This window comes from Oncorhynchus nerka, linkage group LG16, assembly GCF_034236695.1.
Source record: "Oncorhynchus nerka isolate Pitt River linkage group LG16, Oner_Uvic_2.0, whole genome shotgun sequence".
Taxonomy (NCBI): Eukaryota; Metazoa; Chordata; class Actinopteri; order Salmoniformes; family Salmonidae; genus Oncorhynchus; species Oncorhynchus nerka.
Genome location: NC_088411.1, coordinates 4,851,449 through 4,876,332, shown reverse-complemented (window position 1 = coordinate 4,876,332; position 24,884 = coordinate 4,851,449). Strand labels below are relative to the sequence as shown.

The 24,884-nt window shown below is 44.0% G+C and overlaps 1 protein-coding gene across 1 annotated transcript in view; it reads left to right on the top strand.

Annotated features, from left to right (window-relative positions):
• LOC115117009 (netrin-3-like) overlaps positions 1-15,041 on the top strand; it is a 69,597-nt gene extending 54,556 nt beyond the window's left edge. The window contains exons 5-6 of the mRNA XM_029645459.2: positions 8,615-8,692; positions 8,938-15,041. Of these exons, the coding sequence (XP_029501319.2) occupies positions 8,615-8,692; positions 8,938-9,329 (470 nt within the window). The 3' untranslated portion in view covers positions 9,330-15,041. The remainder of the gene's footprint in view (positions 1-8,614; positions 8,693-8,937) is intronic.
• Positions 15,042-24,884: the final 9,843 nt, after the last annotated feature.

The window sequence follows — 24,884 nt, the reverse complement described above, 5'->3', positions numbered from 1 at the left end:
AGTTAATCCGACCCTCCCTGCCTAGTCAACGCCATTTTACCTGCTGTTGTTGTGCTAGCTGATTAGCTGTTGTTGTCTCACCTATTGTTTTAGCTACTGTTTTAGCTAGCTCTCCCAATTCAACACCTGTGATTACTGTTTGCCTCGCTGTATGTCTCTCTCAAATGTCAATATGCCTTGTATACTGTTGTTCAGGTTAGTTATCATTGTTTTAGTTTACAATGGAGCCCCTAGTTCCACTCTTCATACCCCTGATACCTCCTTTGTCCCACCTCCCACACATGGGGTGACCTCACCCATTACAACCAGCATGTCCAGTGATACAACCTCTCTCATCATCACCCAGTGCCTGGGCTTACCTCCGCTGTACCCTCACCCCACCATACCCCTGTGTGTGCATTATGCCCTGAATATATATTACCATGCCCAGAAATCTGCTCCTTTTATTCTCTGTCCGCAACGCTCTAGGTGACCAGTTTTGATAGCCTTTAGCCGCACCCTCATTCTACTCCTCCTCTGTTCTGCAGGTGATGCGGAGGTAAACCCAGGCCCTGCATGGCCCCAGGCACCCTCATTTGTTGACTTATGTGATCGAAAAAGCCTTGGTTTCATGCATGTCAACATCAGAAGCCTCCTCCCTAAGTTTGTTTTACTCACTGCTTTAGCACACTCTGCTAACCCTGATGTCCTTGCCGTGTCTGAATCCTGGCTCATGAAGGCCACCAAAAATTCGGAGATTTCCATACCCAACTATAACATTTTCCGTCAAGATAGAACTGCCAAAGGGGGAGGAGTTGCAGTCTACTACAGAGATAGCCTGCAAAGTAATGTCATACTTTCCAGGTCCATACCCAAACAGTTCGAACTACTAATTTTGAAAATTACTCTCTCCAGAAATAAGTCTCTCACTGTTGCCGCCTGCTACCGACCCCCCTCAGCTCCCAGCTGTGCCCTGGACACCATTTGTGAATTGATCGCCCCCCATCTAGCTTCAGAGTTTGTTCTGTTAGGTGACCTAAACTGGGATATGCTTAACACCCCGGCAGTCCTACAATCTAAGCTAGATGCCCTCAATCTCACACAAATCATCAAGGAACCCACCAGGTACAACCCTAAATCTGTAAACAAGGGCACCCTCATAGACGTCATCCTGACCAACTGGTCCTCTAAATACACCTCCGCTGTCTTCAACCAGGATCTCAGCGATCACTGCCTCATTGCCTGTATCCGCTACGGAGCCGCAGTCAAACGACCACCCCTCATAACTGTCAAACGCTCCCGAAAACACTTCTGTGAGCAGGCCTTTCTAATCGACCTGGCCCGGGTATCCTGGAAGGACATTGACCTCATCCCGTCAGTTGAGGATGCCTGGTCATTCTTTAAAAGTAACTTCCTCACCATTTTAGATAAGCATGCTCCGTTCAAAAAATGCAGAACTAAGAACAGATATAGCCCTTGGTTCACTCCAGACCTGACTGCCCTCGACCAGCACAAAAACATCCTGTGGCGGACTGCAATAGCATCGAGTAGTCCCCACGATATGCAACTGTTCAGGGAAGTCAGGAACCAATACATGCAGTCAGTCAGGAAAGCTAAGGCCAGCTTCTTCAGGCAGAAATTTGCATCCTGTAGCTCCAACTCCAAAAAGTTCTGGGACACTGTGAAGTCCATGGAGAACAAGAGCACCTCCTCCCAGCTGCCCACTGCACTGAGGCTAGGTAACACGGTCACCACCGATAAATCCATGATTATCGAAAACTTCAACAAGCATTTCTCAATGGCTGGCCATGCCTGGCTACTCCAACCTCGGCCAACAGCTCCGCCCCCCCCCGCAGCTACTCGCCCAAGCCTCTCCAGGTTCTCCTTTACCCAAATCCAGATAGCAGATGTTCTGAAAGAGCTGCAAAACCTGGACCCGTACAAATCAGCTGGGCTTGACAATCTGGACCCTCTATTTCTGAAACTATCCGCCGCCATTGTCGCAACCCCTATTACCAGCCTGTTCAACCTCTCTTTCATATCGTCTGAGATCCCCAAGGATTGGAAAGCTGCCGCAGTCATCCCCCTCTTCAAAGGGTGAGACACCCTGGACCCAAACTGTTACAGACCTATATCCATCCTGCCCTGCTTATCTAAGGTCTTCGAAAGCCAAGTCAACAAACAGGTCACTGACCATCTCGAATCCCACCGTACCTTCTCCGCTGTGCAATCTGGTTTCCGAGCCGGTCACGGGTGCACCTCAGCCACGCTCAAGGTACTAAATGATATCATAACCACCATCGATAAAAGACAGTACTGTGCAGCCGTCTTCTTCGACCTTGCCAAGGCCTTCGACTCTGTCAATCACCATATTCTTATCGGCAGACTCAGTACCTCGGTTTTTCGGATGACTGCCTTGCCTGGTTCACCAACTACTTTGCAGACAGAGTTCAGCGTGTCAAATTGGAGGGCATGTTGTCCGGTCCTCTGGCAGTCTCTATGGGGGTGCCACAGGGTTCAATCCTCGGGCCAACTCTTTTCTCTGTATATGCTCTTGCTGCGGGCGATTCCCTGATCCACCTCTACGCAGACGACACCATTCTATATACATCCGGCCCGTCCTTGGACACTGTGCTATCTAACCTCCAAACGAGCTTCAATGCCATACAACACTCCTTCCGTGGCCTCCAACTGCTCTTAAACGCTAGTAAAACCAAATGCATGCTTTTCAACCGTTCGCTGCCTGCACCTGCACGCCTGACCAGCATGACCACCCTGGATGGTTCCGACCTTGAATATGTGGACATCTATAAGTACCTAGGTGTCTGGCTAGACTGTAAACTCTCCTTCCAGACTCATATCAAACATCTCCAATCGAAAATCAAATCTAGAGTCGGCTTTCTATTCCGCAACAAAGCCTCCTTCACTCACGCCGCCAAACTTACCCTAGTAAAACTGACTATCCTACCGATCCTCGACTTCGGCGATGTCATCTACAAAATTGCTTCCAACACTCTACTCAGCAAACTGGATGCAGTTTATCACAGTGCCATCCGTTTTGTCACTAAAGCACCTTATACCACCCACCACTGCGACCTGTATGCTCTAGTCGGCTGGCCCTCGCTACATATTCGTCGCCAGACCCACTGGCTCCAGGTCATCTACAAGTCCATGCTAGGTAAAGCGCCGCCTTATCTCAGTTCACGATGGCAACACCCATCCGTGGCACGCGCTCCAGCAGGTGTATCTCACTGATCATCCCTAAAGCCAACACCTCATTTGGCCGCCTTTCATTCCAGTTCTCTGCTGCCTGTGACTGGAACGAATTGCAAAAATCGCTGAAGTTGGAGACTTTTATCTCCCTCACCAACTTCAAACATCTGCTATCTGAGCAGCTAACCGATCGCTGCAGCTGTACATAGTCTATCGGTAAATAGCCCACCCATTTTTACCTACTTCATCCCCATACTGTTTTTATTCATTTACTTTTCTGCTCTTTTGCACACCAATATCTCTACCTGTACATGACCATCTGATCATTTATCACTCCAGTGTTAATCTGCAAAATTGTAATTATTCGCCTACCTCCTCATGCCTTTTGCACACAATGTATATAGACTCCCCTTTTTTTCTACTGTGTTATTGACTTGTTAATTGTTTACTCCATGTGTAACTCTGTGTTGTCTGTTCACACTGCTATGCTTTATCTTGGCCAGGTCGCAGTTGCAAATGAGAACTTGTTCTCAACTAGCCTACCTGGTTAAATAAAAAAACAATAAAAAAACAAGAAAGATTGTTTATTGTCAATTCATCTCTGCACAAATGGGCAACATACAGGCAAATGTCCCATCCATCCCTCTCTCTCCTCCCGCCCAGCCCACCATAGACGAACATACCTCTCCTCCTTCATAAGGCCCTCAGAAACCCAAAACCTGAAAATGTCTCGCTTTCGTGTGTGCGCGTGTTTGTGTATGTTTAAGGGGGTGGTAGTTGCAATTTGTCCCTGTCACCGCACTGTGAATAGGGACAGGGGAACAAGAGTAACCAGAGCCGCCAATGCATGTGATTGTGTGTTTTCAGCCACGGCCCTTCTGGGTCAATGGGCGATTCATGGGGGGTTTTCCAGGTGAATGCCCATCAGTAAGTGACTCTTCATGGGAAAACACACACTGGCCCTGAGCCAGAGTTTCACCACTGATATCATGGGCTTGCCACTGTACCAGGGTACCATGCACACACATGCAGGAACGCACACACAGATGTGCATATACAGTTGAAGTCGGAAGTTTACATACACCTTAGCCAAATACATTTAAACTCAGTGTTTCACAATTCCTGACATTTAATCCTAGTAAAAATTCCCTGTCTTAAACCAGTTAGGACCACCACTTCATTTTAAGATTGTGAAATGTCTTAATAATAGTAGAGAGAATGATTTATTTCAGCTTTTATTTCTTCATCACATTCCCAGTGGGTAAGAGGTTTACATACACTCAATTGGTATTTGGTAGCATTGCCTAAATGTATTTGGCTAAGGTGTATGTAAACTTCCGACCTCAACGATATATATACACCAGTCTCAATGTCAACAGTGAAGAGGCACCTCCGGGATGCTGGCCTTCTAGGCAGAGTTCCTCTGTCCAGTGTCTGTGTTCTTTTTCCCATCTTAATCTTTTCTTTTTATTGGTCAGTCTGAGATATGGCTTTTTCTTTGCAACTCTGCCTAGAAGGCCAGCATCCCGGAGTCGTCTCTTCACTGTTGACGTTGAGACTGGTGTTTTGCTGGTACTATTTAATGAAGCTGCCAGTTGAGGACTTGTGATGCGTCTGTTTCTCAAACTAGACACTCTAATGTACTTGTCCTGTTACTCAGTTGTGCACCGGGGCCTCCCACTCCTCTTTCTATTCTGGTTAGCGCCAGTTTGCGTTTTTCTGTGAAGGGAGTAGTACACAGCATTGTACGAGATCTTCAGTTTATTGGCAATTTCTCGCATGGAATGGCCTTAATTTCTCAGAACAAGAATAGACTGACGAGTTTCAGAAGGAAGTTCTTTGTTTCTGGCCATTTTGAGCCTGTAATCAAACCCACAAATGCTGACACTCCAGATTCTCAACTCCAGATATTCTAAAGAAGGCCAGTTTTATTGCTTCTTTTATCAGCATAATAATTTTGAGTTTTCAAAAGGGTTTTCTAATTATCAGTTAGCCTTTTATAATTATATATTTGGATTAGCTAACACAACGTGCCATATTGACCTGTTTAAAGGTCTTGCTCACATTGGCCACGTGATCACACAGTCCTCCCGAACAGCTAGTGCTCTCATGCATGCTTTAGTGTTGCTTGCCTCAAAGCAAGCATAAAAGGCATTTAGCTTGTCTGGTCGGCAAGCGTTACTGGGCAGCTCGTGGCCGACAAGCTTCAGAGCCGGTCTAGTAGGCTTCAATCTAAGTCCGGTATGGATGCTTTGCCTATTTGATGGTTCGTCTGAGGGCATAGCGGGATTTCTTATAAGCATCCGGATTAGTGTCCCCCTCCTTGAAAGCGGAAGCTCTAACCTTTAGTTCGGTGCAGATGCTGCCTGTAATGGAGTAAAGGCGGTCTAGAGTTTCCCCCCTCTGGTTGCACATGTAACATGCTGGTAGAAATGAGGTAAAACCGGGCTCCTGAGTGGCACAGTGGCTTAAGGCGCAGTGGTCTAAGGCAGTGCTAGCTGTGCCAGTCGAGATTCTAGGTTCGAGCCCAGGCTCTGTCACAGCCGGCCACGACCAGGAGACCCATGGGGCGGTGCGCAACTGGCCAAAGCACCATCTGATTTGTTTGTCTGCATTAAAGTTCCTGGCCACTAGGAGCGTTGTTTCTGGATGAGGAATTTCTTGTTCGTTTATGCAGCTCGCGGAGTGCGGTCTTAGTGCCAGCATCGGTTTGTGGTGGTAAATAAACAGCTACGAATTATATAGATGTGAACTCTCTTGGTAGATAGTGTGGTCTACAGCTTATCATGAGGTATTTTACCTCAGGCGAGCAATACCTCAAGACTTCTTTAGTATTAGACATAGCGCACCAAAAGTTATTGACACTGAGCTCTTCAGTAAGGCCATTCTACTGACAATGTTTGTCTATGGAGATTGCATGGCACTGTGCTCGATTTTATACACCTGTCAGCAACTGGTATGGATGAAATAACCGAATCCACTAATTTGAAGGTGTGTCCACATACTTTGTTTTACATATAGTGTATCAAATCAAATGTTATTTGTCACATGCACAGAATACAAAAGGTGTCGACCTTACAGTGAAATGCTTACATACAAGCCCTTAACCAACAATGCAATTTTCAGAAAAATAAGACCTTATATACATACCGTACATACACACGCGCAAGCATATATGTACACAAACAACACTTTAGAGCCCAAGCCCCTATGGTTAAAAGCCAGGGAGCAGGTTGAACCTTCCTTTTCTACTTGACTGGCCGGTTGAACTGCTCTCCCACATCACTAAGTGTGTTTTCTCTCCACTCCTATAGTTCGACATTCAACAGATTTATTCAGCTCTCCCCATGACAGATTCAGTGTGGCCTACTTTATCAATTCATTCAATGCGCCCCTTCCAAAACTCACGCACCCACGCACTCATACCAAATCCTCTCTCTCTTTCACGTACTCACACACACATTAACCCAGGTTTGTTTAACTGTGGTTTATTGAAAGCTGCTGTGAGTGAGAGGTATAGGCACTAGGCAGCTGCTCTGGCCTCTCTCTCTGCTTGTCACTAATAAAAGGTCCATCACTCTGATATATATGGGCCAAGCCTCCCTGACATTTTTACTGGCTCCTCGGCCTCCTCTCTCGTCCTCCTCCCCCTCCTCCTCCTGCCCTAGTCTGTTCCGGCTCTCTCCAAACCCTCAGCAAAACGAGCATATGCGACTTACCCAGAAACCGTTTCTTGGGCCACATTCCTGCAAGCAATCACTTTTATTTAGTTTGGTTTTGGAGTTCGAGACCGCTTCCCTTCACAACTTCTGAATGTTTTCACTTTGAAGGCAGCTAGAGAGGGAGACCAGGGAGTTCGCAGATACCCGGGCTCAGTGTCTTTGCAATTTTTACGCTAGCTGTAAATGCAACCTGGTGTCTTCTGGACTTTTCCATGTGTCCCTTTCAAAAGCCTGAATAAAATGAGATCAGACACCAAGCTCCCTGGCTTGCTCACTAGAAGTCAGGTCAGCAACTATGTGTCCCTCTGTGACCTTTTAAACCAAACCATATATTAAAGTACACCATCCTTTTATAATCACAAACTTTAGGAAAAACTAGTACTGTAGAGGTGGTTTAATGAACATGCTTGACCCTCTGTCCTTTTGTCACAACTCACACTGCAGTGACATCAAAGCCAATAGGCCATTTTAATAGTCATGTGTTTTCTGATGTCCTATATAGATCTCTATGGGTTCAATTTAATCAAATCCGTACTGCAGTATGTATGGAGTCGATCAACTGCAAAAGTTGTTCAACCTCTCTAGTTTACACACCTATGATGCAACCCCCACTAAACATGGTCAAGAGAAACACATCGACCACAGGGCAGCTTCTTCCTCCGTACACGTACAGCGGTCAGCTTTGTGGTCTCTTTCTGGTCGTGGTCTCCCAGCCATCCAACCATGACCACTTCCATACATGCTGTCTATTCTCTGGGCCCCAGAAAGGCAGGAAGACATGTCAAACGGAACACTTTCCCCCCCTCTGTAATATTTCACCGGCCGCGACTCCCCCACCGGTTATTGCAGGGGCTTACATGTGATTTGTCTAAGGTCGTATTTTACTCCAACTAACCCGACCAAACCTAACATTTCCTCTATCCAGGCGCCTGTCTCAGAACCCCGGCACATGTGGTGTGTGTGTGCGTGTGCGCATGCGGCCGTTTGTGTGATTGCGTGTGTGTGTGTGTGTGTGTGTGTGTGTGTGTGTGTGTGTGTGTGTGTGTGTGTGTGTGTGTGTGTTTTGCGGGCCTGTGTGTGGGTGCGTGTGTATGTTTGTGTCTCTTGGTGTGTATGTGTGTGTGCTACGTGCGCGTGATATGTGCATTTAATTGAAAACACTCTTGGTGTGTGTTTTCAGTATGCAAAAGCCTCCTGCGTGTAATGATTCCTAATGTGTATTCCAACTTCTAATGTGAAACAGTCTTAAGTGTGTAATAGTTCTGAAAATGTAACCATGTCACCATCTTCACTTTTTTATCATCTCCAGTGTGTAACTATTGTCTTGTTATGTGCGTAATAGTCCCTATATCTGTCAATGTCCTGTTTTGTGTGTAAGTCTGTAACTATCCCCAGCAAGTTAGACTTCCAGATGTGAGACTGGACTTCCAGATGTGAGACTGGACTTCCAGATGTGAGACTGGACTTCCAGATGTGAGACTGGACTTCCAGACGTGAGACTGGACTTCCAGACGTGAGACTGGACTTCCAGACGTGAGACTGGACTCTAGACGTGAGACTGGACTTCTAGACGTGAGACTGGACTTCTAGACGTGAGACCGGAAGTCCAGACGTGAGACCGGAAGTCCAGACGTGAGACCGGAAGTCCAGACGTGAGACTGCCTATTTGTGTGTGTAAAAGGTACTCTTTCTTTTATCAGCAGATTGTGAGTCATATTGCAAACCAGTGAAAGGGAATCTGAAAATCAACATGAAGAAATACTGCAAGAAAGACTATGGTGAGTGATTGAACAGACGAATACAGCCTATTTATTTATCAAACATGATTGGTGAATATGGTGAAAAAAGAAAGTACCCATATTGGATCTGTGACTTATAACAGTGAATTATCAACCCAGCACTCCAAAACATGATTTTTATGTTATTACTGGCTTTTGAATAGTATTTTCAATAAGTTTTTCATTTGTGTTAGTACTGTACCTGCATCAGTTGTAATGGTTGGTTTGTCTGTGTGTCTCGTCAGCGGTGCAAGTCAACGTGCTGGAAATGGAGACGGTGGGCGACTGGGCCAAGTTCTCTGTCAGCGTGGTGTCTGTCTACAAGAGCCGTGGCGAGCCACTCAAACGGGGCGACAACGTCCTGTGGATTCACATGAAGGACCTGGCTTGCAAGTGTCCAAAAATCCAGATGAGCAAGCGCTTCCTGGTTATGGGCACTAGCGAGACCGGGCCTGGGGGTTCTGTGCCTGGGAGTTCCAGAGCTGGACCAGGGGCCATAGGGGCCACTGCAGGAGCAGAGCGAATAGGGCTCCTGGCCGATAAGAACAGCCTGGTCATCCAATGGAGAGACATTTGGACACGGCGCCTCCGGAAGTTCCAGCGCAAAGAGAAGAACGGCAAGTGCAGCAAAGCATGATGGGAGAGAGAGCAGCACATCCCATCCAACACCACCCCCCACCCATTCTCCTACCCCCCCATGACCCCTTCCTAGCTCTCAGCTAGTTCACAAACACGACCCCATCCCCGACTCCCTAAAAACCCTGAACCCCAAAGCGGGGACACTGCACATTACAGAGACTGCATGTATTTTGCCTGTTTAAGGACCACTTTGTGTATATTATATAACTACTTCATTTTTATTTTGTGCTTTAATCATGGGACTCTTATCTATTGGTCTGCCTTAAAAAGGGACCATTAAAAAGGGTACGAAATGACAACGACAGCAAAAATGTCCACTCTTGCCCCACTCACAACCCCCCCACCCCCCCTTCAGACTGCTTTAGTCCCCCTCCTGTCACCATCTTTTAGTGTTTTGAAACTATCAGAGTTCACATTTCCGTTCTTGTACCAGGAGTATTTATGAAGCTCGGATAATCGGAGAGAGAGAGACTGATTTTTTTGTGTTGTAGCAAAGTCCCTCATGCAGGCTGCAACCAATGAAAAGAAAAACTGCACAACCTCAGCTCGTCTGCCTACTCCACCACTGTTTCACTGTCTCTAAACCCCCACCTTGTTCTACGCAACTGAGATTACTAGCCTAGAGAGGCCATTTTGCCTTGTACTCTTATTCCATATGTTAAGATATGTAGACATCAACTCTCTGCAGTAGCATCTCTGGACCAGACCCCACAACGGCTGCATCCTCGTCCACAGAGGATCGTCACCACAACAAGGGCTGTCCCCACAGGGGCCTTCTCCACCTCCAAACCTCACTTTTACCACCACTGCCATTGCAGTATATACATAACTTCAGACAGAGGCACCTGCTACACTCTAGTCTACACGCTACAGCTGTTGACAATGACCCCACCACTCTCTCACTGGTTCTACAGATCCAGTCATAGACAGACAGTAAGACTGCTTAGAGACGGACTAACTCTAAACTCTAATATTGTTTCTCCTTTATTCTATATTCATGTAATTCTGTTCTCAGATTCCTATACTCCTACCGACCCACTGTCTCACTATCTAAGTGAAGTCCCAGAAACCATGCAACCCCCCCTGCCAGCCCTCACACCATGAGCAGGAAATTGAACCATGCATCATTATCTGACTAAATATATATATTATTCTTTTTTTAGAGAGGGAGAGAGAGACTCCAGCAGAGTGGAAAGTAGCCCGCTTCACAACAGAACAACAGCCAATACCCCAAACTTCAAGAGGATATTATGCATAATGTCTTCCTGTGTTAGTTGATAAAAAGGTCACATGTCATTGTGTGACCAATATGTTTATTATTTCTGTCTTTCTCTTTTTCTACCACTTTTGACGATGTGTCCAATGACGGGCTAGGGATCGTTTGCCAAGAGAAGAGCTCAAAACAAAGAGTGCCATTTCACGAAGTAGAGAAAAAGGTTTAGCTCTACCTTTTCAACTGTAGCTTTTTGACAAAAGAGTCCGGAAACATCTAGGCGACATGTTTTTTGTACATTTGCATGTTTGTGGTTTTGCTGGTCTGTCCGATGCAAAGAAAAAAAGTTACAATAAGCAGAGCAAGGAATTAACAAATGTTAACATCACAATCCAGAGGAAACACCCTTCGTCATCTTGCCGACACCTGACCCCTCTCTTCTGTTGCCAATAATGCATCGGGCTGTGCCTACATTTAATCAAGAAAATGAGAAAATCAGTCCAGAAACGAAACCACAAAGGAACGTCTGTTTGCTCTTAATGCTGATGTTTGTCTTTGACCTTACTTCATTTATTTAAAAAGAGTGTACAACGTAAAGAAATTGTTATGGGGTCATTCTAGTGAGCAGTAATGTAATGCTAGTGGTTGGTTGGCTGCAGTACTATGTTTAGTTTGTCACATTTTCAAGCCCCTCAGAAGTGTCTCTCCCTCTCTCCTTGTCAGGCCTCTGTTCCTTTCTGTTCCGTAACGTGTGTTTCTGTGTCTTAGATAAGTGACAGAAGTCAGCTGCAGTCCTTATTAAGTGGTGTAGGTCCTGTTTCCATTTAGAGTTTTCCACACTGAGTGTACAAACATGCAGGCTCTTTCCATGCAGGTGAAAGCTATGCTCCCTTGTTGATGTCATTTGTTCAATACACTTCAATCAGTGTAGAAAGGATAAAGAAGGATTTGGAGGCCCTGAGATAATTGAAACGGATTGTGTGCCATTGAGAGTGAAGACAAAATATTTCAGTGCCTTTGAACGGGTTATGGTAATAGGAGATAGACGCACCTGTTTACGTGTGCCAAGAACGGTTTTTTCATGCTCAACAGTTTTCTGTGTGTATCAAGAACGGTCCACCACTCAAAGGACATCCAGCCAACTCCATACAACTGTGGGAAGCATTGGAGTCAAAATGGGCGAGCATCCTTGTGGAACGCTTTTGACGAATAGAGTCCATGCCCCGACAAATTTAGGCTGTTTTGAGAGCAAAAGGGGCTGCAACTCAATATCAAAAATATGTTCCTAATGTTTTGTACACTCAGTGTCTATAAATGAGACGATGCCAACTGTAAAAACTACATACAGACACATGGTATGATTGTACTTTCTTCTGAGATCATGTTGTTGCAGCGAAGAATGTTTACTAAATATTGTCAGTCCAAAAAAGCTGAATGGATTTAGAATTTGTTCACACAAATTGTGTCTGTCTAGACTAAGTTTTATGGGTAATGGTTGTGGGTCCTCCTTCATACACTATATATACAAAAGTATGTGGACACCCCTTCAAATGAGTGGATTTGGCTATTTCAGCCACATCCAGTGCTGACAAGTGTATAAAATTGAGCACACAGCCATGCAATCTCCATAGACAAAAAGGGCCTTAATGAAGAGCTCAGTGACTGTCAACGTGGCACCATGATAGGATACCACCTTTCCAACAAGTCAGTTAATCAAATTTCTGCCCTACTAGAGCTGCCCCTGTCAACTGTAAGTGCTGTTATTGTGAAGTGGAAACTTCTAGGAGCAACAATGGCTCAGCCGAAAGTGGTAGGCCCCACATGCTCACCGAACGGGACAGCCGAGTGCGGAAGCATGTAACGCGTAAAACATGTCTGTCCTGGGTTGCAACACTCACTACCGAGTTCCAAAGCAACGTCAGCACAAGAGCTGTTCTTCGGAAGCTTCATGAAATGGGTTTCCATGGCCGGCCGAACAGCTGCACACAAGCCTAAGATCACCATGCGGAATGCCAAGTGTCGGCTGGAGTGGTGTAAAGCTAGCCGCCATTGGACTCTGGAGCAGTGGAAAAACGTTCTCTGGAGCGATGAATTGCACTTCACTAAAAGGCAGTTCGACGGACGAATCTGGGTATGGCGGATGCCAGGAGAATGCACCTGTCCCAATGCGTAGTGCCAACGATAAAGTTTGGTGGAGTAGGAATAATGGTCTGTTTTCATGGTTCGGGCTAGGCCCCTTAGTTCCAGTGAAGGGAAATCTTAACACTACAATGACATTTTAGACGATTCTGTGCTTCTAACTTTGTGACAACAATTTGGGGAAGGCCTTTTCCTATTTCAGCATGACAATGCCCCGTGCACGAAGCGATGCCCATACAGAAATGGTTTGTCAAGATGGGTGTGGAAGAACTTGACCGGGCCTGCACAGAGTCCTGACCTCAATCCCATCAAACACCTTTGGGATGAATTGGACCATTGACTGCAAGCAAGGCATAATCGCCCAACATCAGGGACCTCACTAATGCTCTTTAGCTGAATGGAAGCAAGTCCCCACAGCAATGTTCCAACATCTAGTGGAAAGCCTTCCCAGAAGAGTAGAGGCTGTTATAGCAGCAAAGGGGAACCAACTTCATATTAATGCCCATGATTTTGTAATGAGATGTTTGACAAGCAGGTGTCCACATTCTATTGGTAATGTAGTGTATGTATCAATGTTTGCGTCCTACGATGTTAGTTCAACATTTATGTAGCACAGTGCTTTGAAAACCTATCCAAAACCTATCCATAACCAAAGTGAACTAGGTTGTTTTCCGTAAATGTTGGTGTAATACGTCACTGTATTTCTTAGAACAGTAACGAGGTCAGACAGAACCACTGACATTTCCAAGTAGAAGTAAAGGAATTCCCAGAGATGGAGTTTCACAAAAATGCAGAACCAAATCATCTGATTATTCATGTATTTCCGTCCATGACAAGCTGTCTAACAGGTGTTGCTACAGTAGCCACTATTTCCTGGCCTGATATATGGGGATAGCGTTGGCAGGTTTGATGGATGTCCAGAACCCCTCTCAGACTCCACCCGTAACTAACCTGCTTCCTCACAGGTTTATACTGCACTGTCTACAGTGCCTAGCTGCTCAAGTATGAACTTCAACACTTCATCATATAGCCTGGTCCCTGATCTGTTTGTGCTGTCTTGCTAACTCCTATGGTAATTTGCCATAGGAGTTGGCAAGACCCCACAAACAGATCTGGGACCAGGCTATAAATCATATCCAGCATGACAAATATCACTACATTCAGTTTCCATTTTCTTCCTTTTTGATCTGCGCCACCCTGAATATTGGACTAGAGATACTGTAACGATCTTCAATAAACCCTGCCGATGTTTAGAAATTGAAACGTGCCCCTCGCGAAAGCCATTTTGCAGTCTTCATAGGGTGAGTCACCCCGTTGTTTTACGTTAACAAGCCCAACAGCTTGGTAGTGGAACCGGGGTCCACTACCGAGCTGTTTGTTTTGGTTTTGTCTTTGTTTTTCCTTTAGCAGTATTTATAATGTCCACAGGTAGGTGTGTGTGTGTGTGAGAGTGAAAGAGAGCGAGGGTGTGTGTGAGAGCTTGAAGGGAGAGCGAGAGAAAGTGTGTTTGTGAATGAATGTGTTCGTTAATACCTTCGTTAGTACCTTTTTAAAACAAAGAGATATACACACACATGGAAAGTGAGGAAAAGTGAGTTAAGGTTAAAAAGGTTGTAGGAGAGCGTTTGCCCATTGGGGTATAATATGGAAATACGTACTGAACTGACCATACTTTTTCTGTCATTGTCTTTGCTCAGCCAATTCCTGACCTAACAAGCCAGAGAGACAAACTAAATGATTATACATACAACATTTAGGTACATATCCAAGCCCAAAATGATTGTGACCACAACAGTAGACCTACTGCCACCAGGTGTTATTTAAGCAATAAGGCATTAGGGGGTGTGGTATATGGCCAATATACCACGGCCAAGGGCTGTTCTTAGCACGACACAACGCGGAGTGCCTGGATACAGACCTTACCCGTGGTATATTGGCCATATACCACAAAGCTCCCAAGGTGCCTTATTGCTATTATGAACTGGTTACCAACGTAATTACAGCAGTACAAAGAAATGTTATGTCATACCTGTGGTATACAGTCTGGTATACCACGGCTGTCAGCCATTCAGCATTCAGGGTTCGAACCATAAGACTACTTATGAAATATGTGAAATCTTGCTCAGGGTCATTCAGTGAAATGCTGCCTCCCCTTTCCTCCTCATGACGTTCTGGCCACAGAGTTAACGTATGGTGCACTACTCACACAGACATTGTCCATCTGCCTTGGGGTGTTGCCTTCCGCCCCATGCACCCCCCTTTCATCACTTGTGTTACTATGAAGTCTTCCTTATACATTTTCCTCTGATGCAATGACCACTGACTTTAAATAGTAAATGACAAAATAAATTATTAGTTAATTCAATATTTACATTGTCTGTCTTTGTTTGTGTATCCGAGGTAAACGCAATGCTGTAATTTCGGCCGGGACCCAACGGTCTGTGTGTGTATGCGTTCCCGTGTGTGGTGCATGTGCTCTTATACTGATGACTAATTCCTTTCTGATTTTGGGTGCTGCACGGGGCTGACCATGAGGGTGAGAGTCTGCGCCTGCATCCTGCTCTGGTGTTTTTACTCAAAATGTAGAAAGAAGGGTCGGACTACAGAAAAAGGCAAGACTAGGGAGGGATGTAGTTGGGAGAGGCTGGGTGGCTCCCCATCCAATGCACAGCTAGAGCTGAAGCTTTGAAAATAAACAGTGGCAGCACCCCCTCCCCACCCCCACGTCCATATCAGTCCAGACCGGCCCAGCTACACCTCACCTGGGCCATGGCAGGAAACTCCCCAATCCTCGCCCTTCCTTCTCTCCCCTCCTCCCCCAGCCTCCTCTCCTCTCTCCACCCTCTAACCAAACAAGCCACCTCCATCATTTTGGTTAATTACAAGAAAGCAGTAATTTATCATCACTCTCTCTCCCTCGACCAGAAATATGGCCAGATCTGAGACGAAGACTGACAGAGGCTGTGACGGTCTGGCACACTGCAGCACATCTCCATCTGTGACAGACGTGTCAATCCCACCTTACCCTGTGGCCTGGCCTATCAGCCTCCAGCCCCTATTACTCGCAGAATGAACGATTGGACTGGACCTCTTCTTCTAGGGTATGAGGACCCCTCTCCCCTCTCTTGCCGCTTTCCCAGGGGTTGGCAGACTTGGCTAGACTTGGACTCGGGCTCAGCCCTCCGCTGCCTCCCATAGGGATGACAAATGACGTGCTGAAACCTTGCCCCGCCATACAGGAAGTACTTGCCTGACGTGACATCTCAGACACGTGCCATCGGGCCCTGGTTGGCCTCTCTGTCTACCGGCGGGCTAGACCGACTGATTGAAAACAGGGGCCAGGGAGCTCTGCTGTCACTCTCATGGGGAGACTGGGGTGTTTATCAAAAACAGTACCCAATTTTTTTTACAATAAAATACAGTACCCAAAATACATTGATTGATAGAAACTAACTTGGCTGCTAAAAGACAGTCCCCTCCCCCAGAAACAGTTTTATATTTAGACATTTATCCAGAAGCATCCCTTAATAGAAATGGTAATAGTTCACGGTTTATTAATTGTTTAGTACTAGTGCACACGTGTTGAATAATGGGTTCTCCTAAATGCATTACTAATATCATTAAGGACTCCAGCCATGTCAATCTTACCTCATCGCTCAGGTCTGGCATGGCTTCTTGAGGCCGGACCTTTGGGATACTCACAGCCTCTGATTGGTCGAAGGCTAAAACCCCCAATAGCTCCCGGGGTCCAAACCGCTGCCCTCGAAAGCAACAGTATGTGTTGACATCAGGGCCGTACCATTTCACCTGGCTTACCTTGGCAAATGCTCCAACAAGATGATTGAACATATGGCTATAGTCTTCCCCTCAATTTTATGTAATGGTAAGAATATGGGAGTCATTGTGATTTGGGGGGCACATCCCTGCGTGGGGGTAGGTTACAGGGAGAGTTATGGAGGTGATAGAAAAACATGATATTTTTTTTCAGGATCTTGCTTCTTCTTTTATTTTGCTCTCCGTTCATGATGTCAAGTTAATTGGTTGCTTACAATGTAAGGAGCTTTGTGATCTATGTTTGTAAATAAAACGCACTCCTTTTTTATTATGCTAATTCAATTTCTACGAGGGCACAGCCATCGACTCTAGCGTTAAAGTCACTATTGGCCTCATGGTGAAATCCCTGAACAGTTTCCTTCCTCTCCAGCCACTGAGTTAGGAAAGACGCATGTATCTTTGTAGTGACTGGGTGTATTGATACTCCATCCAAAGTGTAATTAATAACTTCATAATGCTCAACGGAATATTCAATGTCTGCTTTTTAATTTTTACACATCTACCAATAGGTGCGCTTCTTTCGAGCAATTGGAAAACTTCCCTGTCTTTGTGGTTGAATCGGTGTTTAAATTCACTGCTCGACTGAGGGATCTTATAGATAATTGTATGTGTGAGGCACATAGATAAGGTAGCCATTCAAAAATCATGTTAAATATTGTTATTGCTATTAGTCCATGCAACTTATTATGACTTGTTAAGCACATTTTTTTCTACTGAACTTATATAGGTTTGTCATAAAAAAGGGGTTGAATACTCATTGACTCAAGACATTTAAGCTTTTGATTTTTAATGAATTTGTCAAATTTGACATTATGAGCTATTGTGTGTAGGCCAGAGACACATCTTAAATGCTGGCTATAACACAACAACATAGGGATAAAGTCAAGAGGTGTGAATACTTTCTGAAAGCACATGCATGTATGTCTTCAATTATTTTTGCTGGTCACCTAATATTAGCCCCCTGGAAACCACAGAAATGTGGTGAGAAGCCTGTATGGACCAAAGTCATAAATATTCAGTGTCTCCTCTCTCTCTCTCATCTATTCCTTCTTTCTTGAGTAAAAACAGCTGTTGTCCATTGAAGACACCCTGGTTCTCTCTGAACTGACAACATGCGTGACGATGACCGCACCTCTGTTCACACATCTGTCCTCCTTCAATATTTCCATCTTTCCATTTTAAAAACCTTGAAAACATTCTACGCTTTTTTATCTCAGAGGCACCCCTTCAACCCTGTCATCCCTCACAGGTGAACCAACCCTGTCCTTACAGGCTTACGTGCCATACTAATAACGGCAATACTCTAAGTAAATTTTTCCTACACAACTGAACAATGTTTGTCGCATGAAGGTGACTCAGTACATAGCTTTAGTCTGTGTTCCTTTGCTGAGTTTGTTTATTGTTGTGATAACGTGCGTTTTCGGTGTTGTAACGGTTTTCTTCTGTCGAAGGAGAGGAGGACCAAAATGCAGCGTAGTTCGTGTTCAACATGTTTAATAAAAGACGATAACGTGAACACTATACAAAATAACAAACGTGGCAAAACCCGAAACAGTCATATCTGGTGCAATGACACAAAGACAGAAGACAACCATCCACAAAACCCAACACAAAAACAAGCTACCTAAATATGGTTCCCAATCAGAGACAATGATTAACACCTGCCTCTGATTGAAAACCATATCAGGCCATACATAGAAACGGACAAACTAGACACACAACATAGAATGCCCACCCAGCTCACGTCCTGACCAACACTAAAACAAGGAAAACACAAAAGAACTATGGTCAGAACGTGACAGGTGTAGGAGTCAGGCGCAGGAGAGCAGGGACGTCTGAGAAGCGTGTTTATTCATTTAGTCCACCAATACAAAAATGGCACAGACGAAAATACTCAAACTCGTGCAAATATCAAGTACAATCGAGCGCAGTACACACAAGTCTAATCCCGCACAAACTAAGGCAGGCAACAGGTACCCTATATACACACAGAAATAAATGCAAATGAAACCAGGTGTGGAAAGAATCACAGACAAAACAAACAGAAAAGGAAAAAGGGATCGGTGGCGGCTAGTAAACTGGTGACGCCGACCGCCCCCCGAACAGAGAGAGGAGTTACCTTCGGTAGAAGTCATGACAATTGTAGAAAAAAATCTTATTGGGCTATTTATTGAGTGACTGAAGGTGAGGAGAAATGTGAGTTATTTAATACTGGTGTGGTCCTGCGAGGGCTTTGATAAGAGCATTGTGTACGAGCTCCATCCTAGTCAGGTCCTCAGCTTTGTGTTTAATTGGGTTCTGTTGAAAATGGGGATAGCTTTTCCTCTTTAAAACCTGTAGCATTAGATGTTTGTGTGTGTGTGTGTGATTTATGTGTGTGAGCTGTGTGTGGATGTATGTGTGTGTGAATAATCACCAGCAGTGGAAATAAAATAACATGCCAACATTACTGGACTACAAACTGTCTGACTAACCTTTTCAGGAACTTTAATATCCCTTGGCATTGGGTTGCAGCAGCATATCATTTCATCCTCTTTATCCTGTGCCAAACATTTATTCAGACTAAATTATCAACGTTATGTGCTGGCTGCATGATTGCATCATCCTAGCTAGCTAATGTTCGCTAGCTAGCTGTCTAGCAAGGCTACTAAAGATAACGTTAGTAGTTTTTTTGGCTATAGATTGGATCATTCTATATCATTTTAGAGAACGACTAGACTGCTTTTATTAATCCACCTTGTTTTCCATGAACGTGTGTTGGCTCTCTCATGAAGCAGGCAAAAGGGCAGGCAGGAGGAGAGCTTCAGCAAAGAAAGAAACCGAGTGCAGAGTCAAACAAGGAGGTGCTGGTACAACCCAACTATAGTAGATGACAGACTTGGTTGATGAGGTTCTGTAGGCTGTGGATGCACAGGTTGCAAAACGTTTTTATACATTTTTCTATGACCTGAACTAATTGATATATCTGGTAAATGTGTTCGGTGCTCCTGCTTTGAAAGAGGTCTGGGGGCGCCACACCAGATTGAAAAGTACTGGTACAAATGCTCTCACCACACATTTTCCAGCGGCTCTGCCATGCGCTGTGCTCTCCCTAAGGCCAGATAATCAACACTCAGTAACACCGTAGGAGGTTATTGCGTAGGTAGGGCTATTGTTACACTAATATTTAGAATAATCTTTCAGCATGTAGCCTGTAGAATAAATTCACTAAGTCAATGAACAAGTGTTTCTATCTAATCACTTCTTTTCGCTGTTTAGCCAAGTGGTTTCAGCTATACTGTTATACTGTTATAGAAACGGTGTAGACCTACATTCCCTTGTTTAACCGTTGTAGAACAGTTTCTATGTTCTGTCAAATGTATTGAAAAGCTTATGGGAAAAGTGTGTGTATCTGCATCGGTAAGCTAAGTGATTGAAACGCATCAGAAATGTATTGGAAATTTCAGGAAAACGTCAAGGAAGCTCATCAGTTAGCCTATATAGGCCTAATTGTCTGTGTAGAGAAGAGCTGCATTGCTTTTATTTGCTAGACTAACACGAGCACTCCTGTCAATTTAGTTAACATTTCCTAGCCTAATTGTAACCAAATATCCAAACAGAGATTCAATGAAAAAAAATCAGAAGTTGATTTATCAAAACGAGCTCCAATGGTTGTCTCAAAGCAGCACAATGGCACTGTCCCCGTCAAAACTGCTGAAATTACCATCTACTCGACCACACACAGCCATTGTTTTACTTTTATTATGACAGTTGGGTGACTTTGGGAGTTTCACATAACCACGGCTCTATGGACTAAGTGGCGCATTCAGTTGACTACATTTTTTTTACACCATCGCAGTAGCTCAAAGGATTTGGGGCTGGCCCAAAATCCCTAAAGCCTGTTCCTGGTGACGTCCCTGGGAGAGAGCTTAAGCGGCCATCTTGTTTTGGGTAAAGACTTGAGTCCGGATCAGATAGTGAAACTGGTTTTGTTTTTACCAGCCTTTGGATAAAGAGAGGCACAAACTAAACCAGGCAGACTTCAATCACTCACACTCTGGATAGAGAGTGGAACAAACGAAGCCAAACACTCCACTCACTCACACTCTCCTAAACATAGGGTGGTTTGGACCAGAAGAGAGCGATCGAACGAGAATAAGAGAAGTAACTGCTTCCTGACATTTTCCGCAGTAAAGCTGAACGTCAGAGCAGGTGTCAAGGGTTAAAAGTGACTTGGCACTTCAAACAATTTTATACAGAGGAAAACCAAAAAGAATGGATGCATTCTTTAAAGATAAAATAATGGTTAAAAGCCTGGGCAAAAGACTCGCTGGCACAAAAATAGGCATGAATGAACAGTTCCCAAAGGAAATTCAAAGAGAATAGACTAAAAGGGAAATGTGTAGCTCTCGCAGTAGATAATCTGGATTGATAACCAACTGTTCCGAGACACCAAGATCACTCCATGGCTATTCTAAATAGTACAGTATAAAGTTCCCATAGAGGAGTGGAATAATGGAACTCCCGATACTATCCATGGCTATTCTAAATAGTACAGTATAAAGTTCCCATAGAGGAGTGGAATAATGGAACTCCCGATACTATCCATGACTATTCTAAATAGTACAGTATAAAGTTCCCATAGAGAAGTGGAATAATGGAACTCACGATACTATCCATGGCTATTCTAAATAATACAGTATAAAGTTCCCATAGAGGAGTGGAATAATGGAACTCACGATACTATCCATGGCTATTCTAAATAATACAGTATAAAGTTCCCATAGAGAAGTGGAATAATGGAACTCACGATACTATCCATGGCTATTCTAAATAATACAGTATAAAGTTCCCATAGAGAAGTGGAATAATGGAACTCACGATACTATCCATGGCTATTCTAAATAATACAGTATAAAGTTCCCATAGAGGAGTGGAATAATGGAACTCCCGATACTATCCATGGCTATTCTAAATAGTACCGTATAAAGTTCCCATAGAGTAGTGGAATAATGGAACTCCCGATACTATCCATGGCTATTCTAAATAGTACCGTATAAAGTTCCCATAGAGGAGTGGAATAATGGAACTCCCAATACTATCCATGGCTATTCTAAATAGTACCGTATAAAGTTCCCATAGAGGAGTGGAATAATGGAACTCCCAATACTATCCATGGCGGGGATTGTATTAAAAAACAGAAAAACAATCAAATAAAACAATTGATAAAGATACACTATAAGATACAAATACACTATACCATTCATGATATGGAATGTGGTAAAATAATTAGCATTCAACGTTCTATTTAGAGTATTTATAAATAGATAAAATAAAGAATTTTAAGAAAGTACAATTATTAAAATAATAATACATCTCCAAATATAAGGAACTAGAACACAAAAGCCCAAAATTAGGTAGGAATCAACATGGTAGAGATAAAAACACAGCAAACAGAGGACAACGAAGGCACGGTAGGTGGATATGTGCTGGTGCATGTGTGGGGGTGATGTGGTTGTGATGAAAGATGGTGAGTCATTGGTGTTAGGGGGCAGTATTTTCATTTTTGGAGAAAAAAACGTTCCCGTTTTAAACGGGATATTTTGTCAGGAAAAGAAGCTAGAATATGCATATAATTGACAGCTTTGGATAGAAAACACTCTAACGTTTCCAAAACTGTAAAGATATTGTCTGTGAGTATAACAGAACTGATGTTGCAGGCGAAAGCCTGAGACAAATCCAATCCGGAAGTGCCCCAGGTTTCGAAAGCGCTGCGTTCCAATGACTCCCTATTCAGCTGTGAATGTACCATCAACGAGCATACGCTTTCTACGTATTCCCCAAGGTGGCTAGAGCATTGTGACGTAGTTTTACGCATTTCTGTTGAAGAATAGCCGTAGGCGGCCACATTGCGTAAGTGGTCACATGGTGGCTCCGAGAGAGATTCTCGCGTAAAATACAGAGGTAGCCATTACTCCAATCGGTCCTAGTGAAAAACGAATTGTCCCGACTGATATATTATCGAATAGATATTAGAAAAACACCTTGAGGATCGATTTCAAACAACGTTTGCCATGTTTCTGTCGATATTATGGAGCTAATTTGGAATATTTTTCGGCGTTGTGGTGACTGCAATTTCCGGGCGATTTCTCAGCCAAACAGCTATTTCGCCAACAAAAATACTCTTTTGGGAAAAAATGAACTTTGGCTGTCTACCTGGGAGTCTCGTGAGTGAAAACATCCGAAGTTCATCAAAGGTAAACGATTTAATTTGATTTATTTTCTGATTTCCGTGACAAGGTTGCCTGCTGCTAGCAAGGCATAATGCTATGCTAGGCTATGATAAACTTACACAAATGCTTGTCTAGCGTTGGCTGTAAAGCATATTTTGAAAATCTGAGATGACAGGGTGATTAACAAAAGGCTAAGCTGTGTTCCAATATATTTCACTTGTGATTTTCATGAATAGGAAGATTTTCTAGGAAGATTTATGTCCGTTGCGTTATGCTAATTAGTGTCAGATGATGACAATGGTCCCGTTGGGGTGTCACTACAGGTTAAATGAGTGAAAAAGGAAAATGGTTGCAAATGCCAGAGCCCATGTGTGTCTGCGAGCAGGAGTTGTGACAGAGACAGATTTAGATCAGAGACCCACTAAAGTAGCACCAGCCCCTCAAGAGTCTGAGCGTGCCTGTCAGGGTTGATCCAACAAAGCCAAAGCCCCCGGGTGGTTGAGCATAATTTACAAGGAATTTGTCAAAGCTACTAATGAGAACCTTGACAACCTTGTACCTAGCTGGTGGGAATTCTGGTGGAGTACCCCCACCCAGGTAGGGACTGTGCTGGCAACACTAGCTGCAGTAACCCATGGGGAGGGGATCACAAGCGGACAATCAGAGAGGGGGTAAATTATTGTGGCCCTGGCGGTACAAAATAATCAAATGGTCTGATGGCTTAGAGATGCTTTGGAAATGGTCACAACAGGGGACCAGCGTGTGTGTGTTTCAGGGGAAAGGACTGTATCTGGGCTCCATCAGATAGGACTTTACATTGGTTAGCTAAATCTCCCCGTTCTTGCAAAATGTTTCATGCCTTCTCAAACATCTACAACTGTATATGTATTTGCAGATCAAGTCCTCTCTTGAATTGGGCTCATGGATGTAACAACTGTTGAAAATCTGAGCTTTTGGTTGTATGTGGAGGAAGGGTGAGGAGAGTGTGTGTATATGTCCCACATCTGTTGCTATGGGGTAATGATGTTAGGGACAGTACAGGATGAATCACAATGTCATTTTTTTAATGCCGTTCCTGGTTGTAGGTAACAATCCTTCGTATGAAGTGACAACATTATTACGCATATTATTCGGTAATTGTGGAAATAAATTAAGATATGCCAGATTTTTATATATATATATATATATATATAAGTCGGAAGTTTACATACACTTAGGTTGGAGTCATTAAAACTCGTTTTTCAACCACACACACAAATTTCTTGTTAACAAACTATACTTTTGACAAGTCGTTTAGGACATTATGCATGACACAAGGAATTTTTCCAACAATTGTTTACAGACAGATTATTTATTTCACAGATTATTTCACTGTATAACAATTCCAGTGGGTCAGAAGATTACATACACTAATTTGACTGTGCCATTTAAACAGCTTGGAAAATTCCAGAAAAATATGTAATGGCTTTAGAAGATTCTGATAGGCTAATTGAAATCATTTGAGTCAATTCGAGGTGTACCTGTGGATGTATTTCAAGGCCTACCTTCAAACTCAGTGCCTCTTTGCTTGACATCATGGGAAAATCAAAAGAAATCTGCCAAGACCTCAGAGAAAAAAATTGTAGACCTCCACAAGTCTGCTTCATCCTTGGGAGCAATTTCCAAATGCCTGAAGGTACCACGTTCATCTGCACAAACAATAGTATGCAAGTATATAAACACCATGGGACTACGCAGCCATCAACCAGCTCAGGTACGGGACACGTTCTGTCTCCTAGAGATGAACGTACTTTGGTGCGAAAAGTGCAAATCAATCCCAGAACAACAGCGAAGGACCTTGTGAAGATGCTGGAAGAAAACAGATACAAAAGTATTGATATCCACAGTGAAACGAGTCCTACATCGACATAACCTGAAAGGCCGCTCAGCAAGGAAGAAGCCACTGCTCCAAAAACCGGGGAGGCATGCAAGCCGAGGAACACCATCCCAACCGTGAAGCATGGGTGTAACAGCATCATGTTGTGGGGGTTCTTTGCTGCAGGAGGGACTGGTGCACTTCACAAAATAAATGGCATCATGAGGGTGGAAAGTTATGTGGATATATTGAAGCAACATCTCAAGACATAAGTTAAAGCTTGGTCGCAAATGGGACTTC